Source organism: Lepidochelys kempii, chromosome 12 (assembly GCF_965140285.1).
Source record: "Lepidochelys kempii isolate rLepKem1 chromosome 12, rLepKem1.hap1, whole genome shotgun sequence".
Classification (NCBI taxonomy): domain Eukaryota; kingdom Metazoa; phylum Chordata; order Testudines; family Cheloniidae; genus Lepidochelys; species Lepidochelys kempii.
Window position 1 is genome coordinate 5,144,122 of NC_136391.1, and position 14,307 is coordinate 5,158,428.

Consider the following 14,307-nt stretch of genomic DNA (forward strand, 5'->3'; position numbering starts at 1 on the left):
AATATTTATATTAAGTTACATGTGGAGTATCTTACATGCACCCTAGAAGTGACTTATTTTTGCTTGCAATAAGAAATGCTAGATTTGTGACCAATTTTGAAAATGCCCTGTATTGATTTATGTAACTCTTATGCTGACCTGCTCTTTTTGTTTACGTGCATTTTCTTTGGTATTTAGTTTTATTTACATCCTAAATAAATGTGTGGTTGTTTACTAATATAAATTTACAGAACTTCAGCCTTAGTGGATGATATGAGAAAACTGGATTTTTACATGTAGTAAAAGCAGCCTTCATTAAGTGAAAATTGTGGGTATTGACCTCTTGCCTCTACAGGATCTCTGTCTGACAGTGGCTGAGAAGCATCCTGTGTCAAATCAACTAGCATTTCTTGTAACTCCAGTTTTGCTAAACATTACTGTGCTGACATTATACCGAGCAGATTCTACCTTTTGGATCTAACCTTCTGCACTGTAGTCCAGGATACAATTGTTATCACTTGTGAAGAGGATCTAGAGCAGGGGTGAGCAAATTTTTTGGCCTGAGGGCCACATCAGGGTTCCAAAACTGTATGGAGGGCTGGGTAGGGAAGGCTGTGCCTCCCAAAACCCTAACCCTATTCACCCTATCCCACTTCCCACCCATTGACTGCCCCACTCAGAACCTCCAACCCATCCAACCCCCCCATTCTCCTTGTCCCCTGACCACCTCCTCCTGGGACCCCCTGCCCCTAACCACACCCCCAATCCAAACCCCCTGCTCCCTGACTGCCCCGCCCCCTATCCACACCCCCGCCCCCTGACAGGCCCTCCTCTAAAGCCCCTTTCAGAATGTGGCCCTGCAAACATGGGCGGAGGACTCAGGAGGAGCAGGGGCAATCGGAGGGAAGCAGCAGTTTCCCCTTTAAAGCGCCGCTTCTCTCTGGCTGGCTGCCCGATGCTCCTCCTGAGTCGCCCACCCATGTTCGCCGCACTCCTGCCACCCGCGCCGCCCGCCTTTTCCCTGAGGCTGCAGGTGAGCCTCCCTTCTGTTGTAACAACCAGGCAAGGTACTAACAAACTTCAACAGGACTTTATTTTTAAAGTGGAAACCTCTTTACCAAGTTGCTGCTGCACCCTCGGTAGCTCTCACTCTGCCTCCTCAACTCCACCCCCTGTTCCGGTTTACTGTCCTTTCAGACTCCCAACAGCCAGTGCTCCCAGTTCTAATAATTACAAGCAGCATCTAAACACCACATTCCCTCCTCTCTTAAGAAGCTCTCCCAATTAAAATAAACATTGTTGTTCTAACCACAGGAACAAATATGAAACAAGACACTACACTGTTGGCAGAAATATTACACTGAAAAAACACTGTAGATACTACATAAGTCTCTAGTCCAGACAGGTGGTTGTCTGGGTCTGACAGGCTGTCTCTCAAGCCCTGATTCCAGTGCAGTGTCTTGTTGTATTGATACTACTGTGAAGTCATCCAATGCAGTCTGGGTGTTGGTAGGTGCAAGATAAGAAGCATTCCATACCCGCCCATCAGAAAGTCGATAGGTGTAAGGTCTCTATGATTTTAAGAGGAGCTGAATGCATCCGATGAAGTGAGCTGTAGCTCACGAAAGCTTATGCTCAAATAAATTTGTTAGTCTCTAAGGTGCCACAAGTACTCCTTTTCTTTTTGTGAATTTATGGTCCCCTTGGCATAAAATTCCAGGTTTTCGAATTCTAACGAAGGAACCATACTCAAACTTTCGTTCCTTAGCACCCTGCCGCTTCTCTGTGAAAGCCTTATACTTTGCTTGGTTCTGTTCAACTGTTTTTCCTCACATCATCCTCAGTTGGGGCATCAGGTCGTGCCTTTAACAATCCAGCAATGTTTAGTATTCATCTGTTTCCCATGCAGTAATTCTGCGGGTGATCTTTGCATTGTGGCATGTCGTAGCCCAGTATGCTTGCAAGAAATCAGTAGCAAAGGTTATCCACAATCGTCCTTCCAGTTTAGCCGTTTGCAAACTCTTTCAAACTTCTGTTAAATTGTGCGATTTCCCCATTGGCTTGAGGGTAATATAGGGATGACCTTCTGTGTAAAATGTTCCTCTCTGCTAGAAAAGTTTCAAACTCCAGGGAACAGAGTAGCAGCCGTGTTAGTCTGTATTCGCAAAAAGAAAAGGAGTACTAGTGGCACCTTAGAGACTAAACAAATAAATTGGTTAGTCTCTAAGGTGCCAATAGTACTCCTTTTCTTTTTGCAAACTCCAGGGAAGTAAATTGACTACCATTATCTGAAACCAGTTCTTTGGTGTAACCTTCCCTGCTAAAAACTGGAGAGAGGAATTTAATTACTGTAGCAGAAGAGATTTGTAATGTAAACCCTACCTCAGGCCATTTACTGAAATAGTCTATTAAAGTGATGGCATAACGGCAGTCACTTGGAGCAGTATCAGTGTCAATCACCACTTTTTCCCATGGAGATTCAGGAAGAGGATCAGGCTGTAATGGAGGGGTACCTGTCTCTGCTGTCTTATCATGCATTTGGCAAGTGACACAGGATTTTATGAGTGCTTCAGTTTGAGAGTCCATCCCTGGCCACCAATACAGCTCCCACAGTCATTGTTAGGTTCTGACAATTCCTTGATGAGTATTGTGCGCCAGGTGTATGAGTTTTGACTGTAACTCTTCTGGCACAAGTAGCTGGTGTGTACCTCATAGCACACAACCATCAAGCAAAGAAAGTTAATCCCGAACTCTAAAATAAGGCAGCAAAACTGGGTCAAGGTTTTTAGGGTTATTGGGCCGTCTCTTTGTCAGAAATTCCCGTCGTTTTTGTTGAATTGGACACGCTGAACAAGCAGCCTGAAATTGTTCTTTTGTAACTGCAGTAAGAGTGCTTGTAATATGCACAACTACTACATCCTCATCCTCCGGTGGACCATCTGGTGAAGGCAATCAGCTACCACATTTTGGTTTCCAGGCTTATATGCTAGTTGATGATTTATGCTAGTTGATGATTTAACTGGGAATTGGTCCTGCTTTGAGCAGGGGGTTGGACTAGATGACCTTCTGGGGTCCCTTCCAACCCTGATATTCTATGATTCTATGAGTTCCTAATTGAAAAGGAGTAGTCTTGCAGACCATCTAGCAATACAATATCCTGCTCTTCCCTGTCCTTTCACGGTGAGCAACATCGTCAAAGGGCTGTGGTCTGTGCTCAACTTGAATGTGCAGCCCCACAGGTAAGTTCTCAATTTTTCAGTAGCCCAGACACAAGCAAGTGCTTCTTTTTCGACTGTAGAATATTTCCTCTTGGCACTACTTAGTGTCCTCGAAACGAATGCAACAGTCCTCTCTGTGTTGTCCTCATGAAGTTGTGTGAGGACAGCCCCAAGTCCATAATCAGAAGCATCAGTAGTTACAATTGTGGGCAATGCAGGACTGAATAGTGCAAGTACTGAACTATGTACAATCAAGTCTTTCACCGTTTCGAAACTAGCTTGTGCATCCATTGTCCACACTAAGGTTGAACTTCTCCATAGTAATTCTCGTAATGGTTCAATGACAGAAGCATAATTGGGAATGAATTTTGCATACCGGGGGTAAGACCCAAGAAGGAATGTAAGGTTTGCAAATCTGTTGGAGGAGGAGCATTTGAAATTGCCAGGATATGATCTGGATCAGGTTTTAGTCCAGCCTGTGAAATTATATGCCCCAGAAAGGAGAGTTCAGTTTGTCTAAATTTGCATTTGGACCTATTGAGCTTGAGGCCTGCTTTGCTGATGCAGTTTAGTACAGACTGCAGGTTATTGTCATGCTCCTCAAAAGTATTTCCAAACACGATAATATCATCCAGATAGCACTGAATTCCATGTTGATTCTTCAGAATCAATGACATTTTTTGGAAAGCACTTGGGGCAGATGCGAGACCATATGGAACACCTTTAAAACGAAATAGTCCCTCATGTAATAAATGCTGTGAGGTCTCTGCTATCTTCATGCAACATAACCTGGTAGTATGCGGTCTGCAAATCAAGAGTAGAAAACATCTTTGCTCTACGGAGTTCTGCAAATACTTCTTCTATGTGAGGAAGAGGATGGCTGTCAATCACAATAGCTTTATTTGGCTCCCGTAAGTCCACACAAAGGCGACTGCCTCCACCCTTCTTCTGCGTCACTACTATAGGTGAAACCCATTCAGAGGAGTCAATCTTCTCAATAATGTCCTTTTGAACAAGTTTTCTAAGTTCCTCTGAATCAGCTTCCCTGACTGAAAATGGTAAGCGCCGTAACGTCTGTTGTACAGGCATCACATTATTCCACATTTTAACTTTATGCAGAAGCCCATAAGCACAGCCGAGTTTCTCCTCAACCTGGTGTTGGGTCCTAGCTGAAACTTGTGTGTGTACCGCAAGAGTGCGTTGCTGAGGGAGATCAATTAATCCATTAACTACCCTGAGATTTAAAGCAGCCAATAAATCTCTGCCAAGGATAGGAGTGCCGTGGTGGACAATGTAGAACTCTGCAGTTACACAGCAATCACCAAAAGTAACTATTGCTGGCAGGCAGCCATGTACTGGAATATGTTTTTTCAAATAGCACACCAAGTGAAGTTTGGGTTCAGTAAGAGGCACATCTTTAAAGTAATGCAGATAGATGGAATCAGGTAGTATAGATACTGCTGAGACAGTGTCCAACATTAGCTGAATAGAGTGTGATTTGCCTGAGGGTATGGCAGAAATGTTTACAGTGCACTTTATTCTGGAATATGTGCAGTAGTGATTTTGTCCACGCTCAGCACAGTAACATCTGGTATTGTAACTGCATGCACCTGTTGATTGAACTGGCTGCTACGACATACTTTAGCAAAATGTCCAATCTCTTTGCAATGATTGCACTGAGCTACTTTTACCAGACATCCTGTGTAGCTTGCAAGGTGATGTGGGGATCCACAGCGAAAGTATGCTTTTACTGTATTTTGAATTTGCTGATTCTGTGGTTTTCCATTAGTTTTCCTCTTGTAATCATTTGTCTGCAGCGATAGTGAACTTTTCTGCAAAGGAGTCACAGCCTGGACTGTGCCTCCTATATCCATGCTCATTATTTTGGCTTCAGCTGTAACTGACTCAATCTGAGTAGCAATGGTTATTGCTTTTTCTAGTGTAAGCTGTGGTTGTAGAAGCAAGCGTTCTCTTACATGAAGCATGGTTGTTTTCTCAATGAGCTGGTCTCTAATCATCTCATCTGCCACATTCCCAAAGTCACAAGTTACAATCAGACTCCTCAGGGAAGCAATATACTGCATTATAGTCTCCCCTGTTTTCTGCTCACATTGGCGAAATCTGTAGCAATTAGCTACTACATTCACTTTTGGCACAAAAAGTTCTTTAATGCAGTGAGTGCAGTCTCATATTTATTATCTGCAAAGAGAAAGGTGTAAAATATACGCTGCCCTTCTGCTCCAAGGCAGTGGATTAGCAGAGCACGCTTTCTTACTTCAGAAATCTCTGTAGCAGTGATTGCAAGCAGATAAGTCTCTAACAAATGGATCCAGGCATTAAAAGCAATTGGAGGCTCACCTGGGCTTTGCAGAAAGGGTGCAGGTGGGTTCAGAGACAGAAGATCCATCCTCGTCGCCAAAATGTTGAGGCAACCAGGCAAGGTACTAACGAACTTCAACAGGACTTTATTTTTAAAGTGGAAACCTCTTTACCAAGTTGCTGCTGCACCCTCGGTAGCTCTCACTCCGCCTCCTCAACTTCCCCCCCAGCTTCCTGTTTCCTGTCCTTTCAGACTTCCAACAGCCAATGCTCCCATTTCTAATCATTACAAGGAGCATCTAAACGCCACACCTTCCTGCTCTCCCTTGCCCCTGCAGTGCAGCCCCCTCCCGCACTGGCGGTACACTGAGGCTGTGGGGGAGGGGGACAACGAGGGAGGGGCCGGGGACTAGCCTCCCCAGCCGGGAGCTCAAGGGCTGGCAGGACGGGCCCACGGGCCATAGTTTGCCCACCTCTGATCTGGACACAACTTTTCACTTGTGGGTTTCTTTAAAATTTGTTTACATTTCACCAGGTATGGAGCATGGAATTTTCCATACCAAACCATGGCCAATCTAGTCTGAGATCCTGCTTCTGTCAGGAAGAGAGAGAAAACCCAGCATGCACCTGGCCAATTGTCCAGTGGTGCATCTGAGAGAAAAATGCCTTCCTGACACTTGTGGGAGCTAGCTGATAGCGGCAATCAATCTGAAGGCCCAACCCTGCAAAAATCTGACCGTGTTCTCCAGAATGCTAAATTAACTTAATTTCTATTGAAGTCACTGGGGATTGGGGGTGCTTAGTGCATGGTTAGCTACAGGTGTGATTATATGATTTTCGTCTCTGGATGGTTAGGATCCATTTTGATTAAATTAAGCAGTAGATGCATTAAAATTGCAGTTCCATTATCCGATTGCTACAAATCCTTAAAGATGCAAGTTATTTCATGTTTTACGGCCTGTGATGTACTGGAGATATACAGAAATGTTTCCAGTAGCACATAGCTGCAGCCTGTGTTTATCTGCCAACAGTACCTCACCACTTTAACAGTAATGTAGGATTTCAAAATATCGGAGACCTCTTTTCTTCTTGACACCTACAAAAGCTTTGAGAACAGATTTTCTGAACCAATTTATTTACTAGACTTTTAGGTTTCTAAAGTATTCCCAGTTAAGAGTCTTAGGCTGCTTGTACATTTATGAACAACACACTAAGTTTGACTCCCTTTAAACATAATTATTTGCATTACTGTCATGCCAAGGAGCCTTAGTCAAGGACCGTTGTGCTAGCCGCTGTACAAAAAATGGCCTTTGCCCCAAGAAGCTTACCCTGTTAGTATAAGACAAGGGTCAACAGATGGATACTGATGGGAAAGTACAAGGAAACAGTGAGCATGATGGACAGTTATCTTAGCAAGCCAGCAGGCTGGCCATTTTCAAGTTTTTTGTTGGCATCATGCCAAAGGAGAGTTTTAAAGGGGGTTTTGAAGGAGGATAATGAGGTAGCTTTGCAGATGCACATCAGCGCTCCTCCCAAGTGTGAAGGGTAGCATGTGAGGGGTAGCATAATCTAATTGCCTTCTATGATGAGATAACTGGTTCTGTGGATGAAGGAAAAGCAGTGGACGCGTTATTCCTCGACTTTAGCAAAGCTTTTGACACGGTCTCCCACAGTATTCTTGTCAGCAAGTTGAAGAAGTATGGGCTGGATGGATGCACTACAAGGTGGGTAGAAAGTTGGCTAGATTGTCGGGCTCAACGGGTAATGATCAATGGCTCCATGTCTAGTTGGCAGCTGGTATCTAGCAGAGTGCCCCAAGGGTCGGTCCTGGGGCCGATTTTGTTCAATATCTTCATAAATGATCTGGAGGATGGTGTGGATTGCACTCTCAGCAAGTTTGCGGATGACACTAAACTGGGAGGAGTGGTAGATACGCTGGAGGGTAGGGATAGGATACAGAGGGACCTAGACAAATTGGAGGATTGGGCCAAAAGAAATCTGATGAGGTTCAACAAGGACAAGTGCAGAGTCCTGCACTTAGGACGGAAGAAACCAATGCACCGCTACAGACTAGGGACCGAATGGCTAGGCAGCAGTTCTGCAGAGAAGGACCTAGGGGTTACAGTGGACGAGAAGCTGGATATGAGTCAACAGTGTGCCCTTGTTGCCAAGAAGGCCAATGGCATTTTGGGGTGTATAAGTAGGGGCGTTGCCAGCAGATCGAGGGATGTGATCGTTCCCTTCTATTCGACATTGGTGAGGCCTCATCTGGAGTACTGTGTCCAATTTTGGGCCCCACACTACAAGAAGGATGTGGAGAAATTGGAGGGAGTCCAGCGAAGGGCAACAAAAATGATTAGGGGACTGGAACACATGAGTTATGAGGAGAGGCTGAGGGAACTGGGATTGTTTAGTCTACGGAAGAGAAGAATGAGGGGGGATTTGATAGCTGCTTTTAAATACCTGAAAGGTGGATCCAAAGAGGATGGATCTCGACTATTCTCAGTGATAGCAGATGACAGGACAAGGAGTAATGGTCTCAAGTTGCAGTGGGGAAGGTTTAGGTTGGATATTGGGAAAAACTTTTTCACTCGGAGGGTGGTGAAACACTGGAATGCGTTACCTAGGGAGGTGGTGGAATCCCCTTCCTTAGAAGTTTTTAAGGTCAGGCTTGACAAAGCCCTGGCTGGGATGATTTAGTTGGGATTGGTCCTGCTCTGGGCAGGGGGTTGGACTAGATGGCCTCCAGAGGTCCCTTCCAACTCTGTTATTCTATGATTCTTCTATGAGAGAAAGCACAAAGGTGCTTGTTTGAAAATTTAAAGAGTGAGAGAATGGAGGCTGGCATCGTGATCAATGGAAGTCAACATCTCAGTAGTGAAAGAGAGATGATAGGTAGAGTGGGGGTAGGTCACGAAGGGCTTTGAAAGTTAAGATAAGTAGCTTATGTTTGATGCAGTTGAGAAGGGGGGGCCAGTGGAGGGATTCAAAGAGGGCGTGACACATAGTGACAAGCTAGGAAATTGACCTTTACAACAACATTCTGAATGGATTGCATAGTTGCATTTGTCAACACCAGAGAAAAGGCGGCTGCAGTAATTGAGATGCAAGATGAGAGTTTTAGCTGTATGGATAGAAAGGAAAGACCGTATCTTAGAGATGTTATGCAGAAAGAATCTGTATGATTTTGACATAGTCTGGATGTAAGGACCTAGAGAGAGGTATGAGTTGAAGAGGACTCCCAAGTTGCAAGCCTGAGTGACAGATCAGTGTTGTGCCAGTGTGTGACAAAGTGACAATGCAACTTCATCAGAACATCCAGAAATAACCATATCTGCTGTATCATGGAGCCAAATAGGTGGCAACCCTACTTCCCCAAAAGATGTGAATGCAGCCATATTTGTACCCCTTATAAACTCTAGCCATCTGCATTTATAAGCAGCTGGTCTTGGAAGGCATGCTCTGGTTACACCCTCTGCATATCCAACCCAGAAATCTGGGCTAGTGAATCCAAAAGGTGATTAAGCAGACAGAAAATGAAAGCTGCCAAAGAAAATTACACATTACAATCAAAGGCAGCAGGACGCCTACTCTGAAAGATGAGTGGGTGTTTGGTCAGCAGTGGGCTTGAATTCATTGAATCTTCTCTGACAAGTGAAGCAGAGATGGTCAACAGGATTGTATTTCTAATTTACTGTATCTAGAAGGTGGGGACAATAATACTAATCTACTCCAACCACATGGAGCTCTGAAATTATAAGTGCTGAGCATCATTGGTAGCAACAAATGGGGAAAAGTGATGTGAAAAAGATGCAGACTTTCACAGGCATAATGAGTAAGTAACCTTGCCCCTGGATTCTTCCCTCTTCCATTGCTATCACCCCCATCCTATTAGGAGAGCCCACTAAACCACTGGTTTCTGCAGCGTATTGGGTTCCAGCTGATGGTGATGGGATTACATACCTTTTGTTGCCCAGTGGCATTCAGAATAGTATTTTGGATGTTGTTGCACATTTTTTGAAATGTAGGTTTCTTTTCTGTCATTACAGATGGGCACCTAGTCTACATTCCCCGGAGAGTTCAAGTTACCAAATACAGACTGGTAGTCTGAAACACACCCTTCTGAAGAAACGAAAGACTCTGGTGAGTGGAAATATAACCACGGAGCACCTAATCTTGGTCCACCTGGGGATGCTTTGGCAACTTGCCAGAAGCCCAAGGGCTATGCCAGACACTTATAAAATAAAGCAAATTTCAGCGGTTTTCATCTCTGTGCAGTCCACAGAGGCTACAGGTCTCGGCATGCAGTGCTGCAATCCCTGGCTTTTCAGATCAAGAAACGGTACTGCAGGCTGGAGTCTTTGAATAATCAGTGGCAGATGTGGGGGAGGGGGGGAGAGAAATAACAGTTGTGCTTCAATTCTCTTCTTGGCTGCAGTTTTTTTTAATATAACCACAATATGGCAGACGACCAAAGCCAGAGTTTGGCCAATGCAGTAAACAGAATTAGACCTGACATCACATGCTATGTAATCATGAGCTAAAAGCTACTTAAAAGAACATCAGTTCCTTCAAAAGTGGCAGTCATACTGAGTAAAATAAAACCTTAACCTGCTTGTATAAGAGTGTCCCACTAACAGAGAGCAAACTCCAGAAACACCATATTATTGTAGATAACTTGGGAGGGCAGAAGGAGTTGGATACGTCACACATTGTTTCTTAAAAAAACAACACCATTGTGAGAGTTTAGTGGCACTCTGGGAATGTGTCAGCTCCTGGAGTGAGCTGTATAGCCTACTCATACAGTAACTCTCCTTGCAAACTGTACTGCTTTGTTCCTACAGTTGGGAAGTCATTTTAGAACTTTTCTCACAACACAATATCTTTAAGTCTCAGTAAATTGGAGTCACAATGCTCCACCAGTACAATTTCTCCACTTCTTACTGAGGTCAGAGGGATATTTAAACTATCACAGGATCATCTTTGGCATCCTGAGATTAAAACTTCTCCCATGGATAACTCTTTATAAAGTTTCCAGACATAAGGAATTTGTCTTAGACAATCAGAACTCCAACTATCCCGTGATAATAGTGAACATAAAGAGTGGCAAGTCACCTCCGACACTTTTCTCCAAGGAAATAATGACTTATGGAAGTCAGTGTGTCACTGAGAAACGCTGCAAGATGCAGTGGTGGGAAAGTTCTGAAATGGCTGGTAGGCTTTCAGAATTCACCACAGGGGTCTGCTTCTTTTTTCAGAGGCAATTCAGTGTTTTGAAAGGAAATTCAATTTTATTGGCAATTGATTCTTTTCTTTAGGGCTTGCCTCCATTAGCAAGATTTGCATGCATGGTGCTACATCCCCGCAAACCCCCAGTGATGATGTGCTGCATAATGTAAAGTGGGGCTTACATGGATATGACATGCTCTGGTTCCAAATGGGTAAACAACCCCAATATGTGCTTGGCTTTCCATCAGCACAATACAGCTCCACTGAGGGGTTGCATGGGACAGCTCCCACAGTGCATAAATTCCTAATGGAGACAAGGCCCAAGTGAAGCATCAAATTCTGGTTTTCATACAGATTTGGAAGTTAGACCAGAATGCTGCTTTGTTGACATGATATTTATTTTGCAATAGCACACAAAGTCCTCAGTCAGGATCGGGGGACCATTGTGTTAGTCTGTGCTAGAGCTCCAGACATCTGTGGAAAGACATGCCCCTGCCCCGAGGAACATGCAGTCTAAGAAGCATGTCCCACAGCCACCATGGGCTTTTTTACACACTGACTTGCACTATTTTAATTAACTAAACCACTCAGTGCAGGTAATTTTCCTTAAAAAACAAAAAAGAGAGCGAGACAGACAATAGTTCAATTAGTCTTTGGATGTCACAGAATATCAGGGTTGGAAGGGACCTCAGGAGGTCATCTTCTCCAACACCCTGTTCAAAACAGGGCCAATCCCCAATTTTTTTTGCCCCAGATCCCTAAATGGCCCCCTCAAGGATTGAGCTCACAACCCTGGGTTTAGCAGGCTCATGCTCAAACCACCAAGCTATCCCTCCCCCCATAAATGATTATTCTTGGTTACATTAAGGAGCAGCAGACATGCTACCATGGCTTATGGAGATATACCTATCTCATAGAGCTGGAAGGGACCTTGAAAGGTCATTGAGTCCAGTCTCCTGCCTTCACAGCAGGACCAAATACCATCCCTTATTGTTGCCCCAGATCCCAAAATGGCCCCCCTCAAGGATTGAACTCACACCCCTGGGTTTAAGCAGGCCAATGCTCAAACCACTGAGCTATTCCTCCCCTAGCTGAGAGAAAGGGGTTTTCTGGCACCTTCTCTTTCCTGAGTTTAACTGTCCCTGGGCCATCTGTGCTGGTTCTAGAAAGGCACCTGATTATTCTAACCCCAATTAGAAACACTGGGCACAGAGGGATTCACAGGTGTGATTTCTGCTTTTCTTTCAGGCCTACCGGTTTTCTGTTGGAGGTCGTTTGTCTACATGGCCTGCATATGCATCTGGGCAGGCTATCTTACAGAATCAGAAACCCTGTTGTAGTCCAGAGGGGAGAAGGTAAGACTAGCACTTTATTATTAAAAGTGCTAGGAAAAACTGCAGCGTACAGCATGGGATCTCGGAAATAGGCCCAAGATGTTCCAGCAGGGTAGCAGAAAATGGGCTTGTCTATACCCAGGAATTATAGAACAAAATCACCACCGTTGCTACTCAGCTGCATCAGTTGGAACTCTAGTGTGGGGTGCTGGCAGCATCCCTAAGGACTTCTGGTATCAGACAAAGCAGGGCCAGTTCTGAGCAGCAGCTGTGTGGGAAACACCAAGGGTTTGTTTAATAGTGATTTGTGGTCAGTGCTTAATCAAAAACCAAAACTGGTTCTTAAGCTGAAAATGTCCTTCGGTCTCGATGCACTGCTTCGCATTACATTGGGTCTACCAGACATTAAGACAGGTTTCAGAGGGGTACCCATGTTAGTCTATGTCAGCAAAAGCAACAAGGAGTCCTTGTGGCACCTTAGAGACTAATAAATTTATTTGGGCATAAGCTTTCGTGGGCTATAACACACTTCATCAGATGCATGGAGTCTGATGACACGGTCTCCCACAGTATTCTTGTCAGCAAGTTAAAGAAGTATGGGCTGAATGAATGCACTATAAGGTGGGTAGAAGGTTGGCTAGATTGTCGGGCTCAACGGGTAGTGATCAATGGCTCCATGTCTAGTTGGCAGCCGGTGTCAAGTGGAGTGCCCCAGGGGTCGGTCCTGGGGCCGGTTTTGTTCAATATCTTCATAAATGATCTGGAGGATGGTGTGGATTGCACTCTCAGCAAATTTGCGGATGATACTAAACTGGGAGGAGTGGTAGATATGCTGGAGGGCAGGGATAGGATACAGAGGGACCTAGACAAATTGGAGGATTGGGCCAAAAGAAATCTGATGAGGTTCAATAAGGATAAGTGCAGGGTCCTGCACTTAGGATGGAAGAACCCAATGCACAGCTACAGACTAGGGACCGAATGGCTAGGCAGCAGTTCTGTGGAAAAGGACCTAGGGGTGATAGTGGACAAGAAGCTGGATATGAGTCAGCAGTGTGCCCTTGTTGCCAAGAAGGCCAATGGCATTTTGGGATGTATAAGTAGGGGCATAGCCAGCAGATCGAGGGACGTGATCGTCCCCCTCTATTCGACATTGGTGAGGCCTCATCTGGAGTACTGTGTCCAGTTTTGGGCCCCACACTACAAGAAGGATGTGGAAAAATTGGAGAGAGTCCAGCGAAGGGCAACAAAAATGATTAGGGGTCTGGAACACATGACTTATGAGGAGAGGCTGAGGGAACTGGGATTGTTTAGTCTGCAGAAGAGAAGAATGAGGGGGGATTTGATAGCTGCTTTCAACTACCTGAGAGGTGGTTCCAGAGAGGATGGTTCTAGACTATTCTCAGTGGTAGAAGAGGACAGGACAAGGAGTAATGGTCTCAAGTTGCAGTGGGGGAGGTTTAGGTTGGATATTAGGGAAAACTTTTTCACTAGGAGGGTGGTGAAACACTGGAATGCGTTACCTAGGGAGGTGGTAGAATCTCCTTCCTTAGAAGTTTTTAAGGTCAGGCTTGACAAAGCCCTGGCTGGGATGATTTAATTGGGGATTGGTCCTGCTTTGAGCAGGGGGTTGGACTAGATGACCTCCTGAGGTCCCTTCCAACCCTGATATTCTATGATTCTATGAGTGTAAAATACAGTAAGCAGTATATATATCACAGCACATGAAAAGATGGGAGTTGCCTTACCAAGTGGGGGGTCAGTGCTGACGAGGCCAATTCAATCATGGTGGATGTGGCCCATTCCCAACAGTTGATATGAAGACCTCTCAGGCCTTTCCCTGGGTATCCTGCCTAGGCAGTCAGGTGCTTTCCAGGACAGAGTTGACTACAACTCCTGTCAGCCAACAGGGCAGGCTCCAACTAGAACAAATCTGATTGATGTAAATAAGTGTTCTAGTAAATTTGGCTGCAGCTGAACCCTGTATTGATGGCGCTGGGAGTTGTCACCTCCCTGCAGGCCAGCAGCTTGGCCAGTCAGCCAGGACAACGAAGGCTAGCCCTGGTTGCGAGGTTAGTAATGGGAAGTGGGTTGGTGCAAGGCGAGGCTCCACATACACATGGAGGAGCGGACAGACAAACTGTCTCACCTGTGCACTCTCTCTCTCTCACACGCACACACCTTGATGAGAACTCCAGTGCCAGAGTTTTGGGCCTAGATGGAAAGACAGA

General features: G+C 45.0%; 1 protein-coding gene across 3 annotated transcripts in view; it reads left to right on the plus strand.

Annotated features, from left to right (window-relative positions):
• The window catches only part of TSNAXIP1 (translin associated factor X interacting protein 1), a 64,969-nt gene that overhangs the window by 16,368 nt on the left and 34,294 nt on the right, over window positions 1-14,307 (plus strand). For all 3 annotated transcript variants that reach the window (XM_073307226.2, XM_073307227.2, XM_073307228.1), the window contains exons 2-3: window positions 9,566-9,659; window positions 11,994-12,100. In XM_073307226.2, coding sequence (XP_073163327.1) covers window positions 9,566-9,659; window positions 11,994-12,100 — 201 coding nt within the window. The remainder of the gene's footprint in view (window positions 1-9,565; window positions 9,660-11,993; window positions 12,101-14,307) is intronic.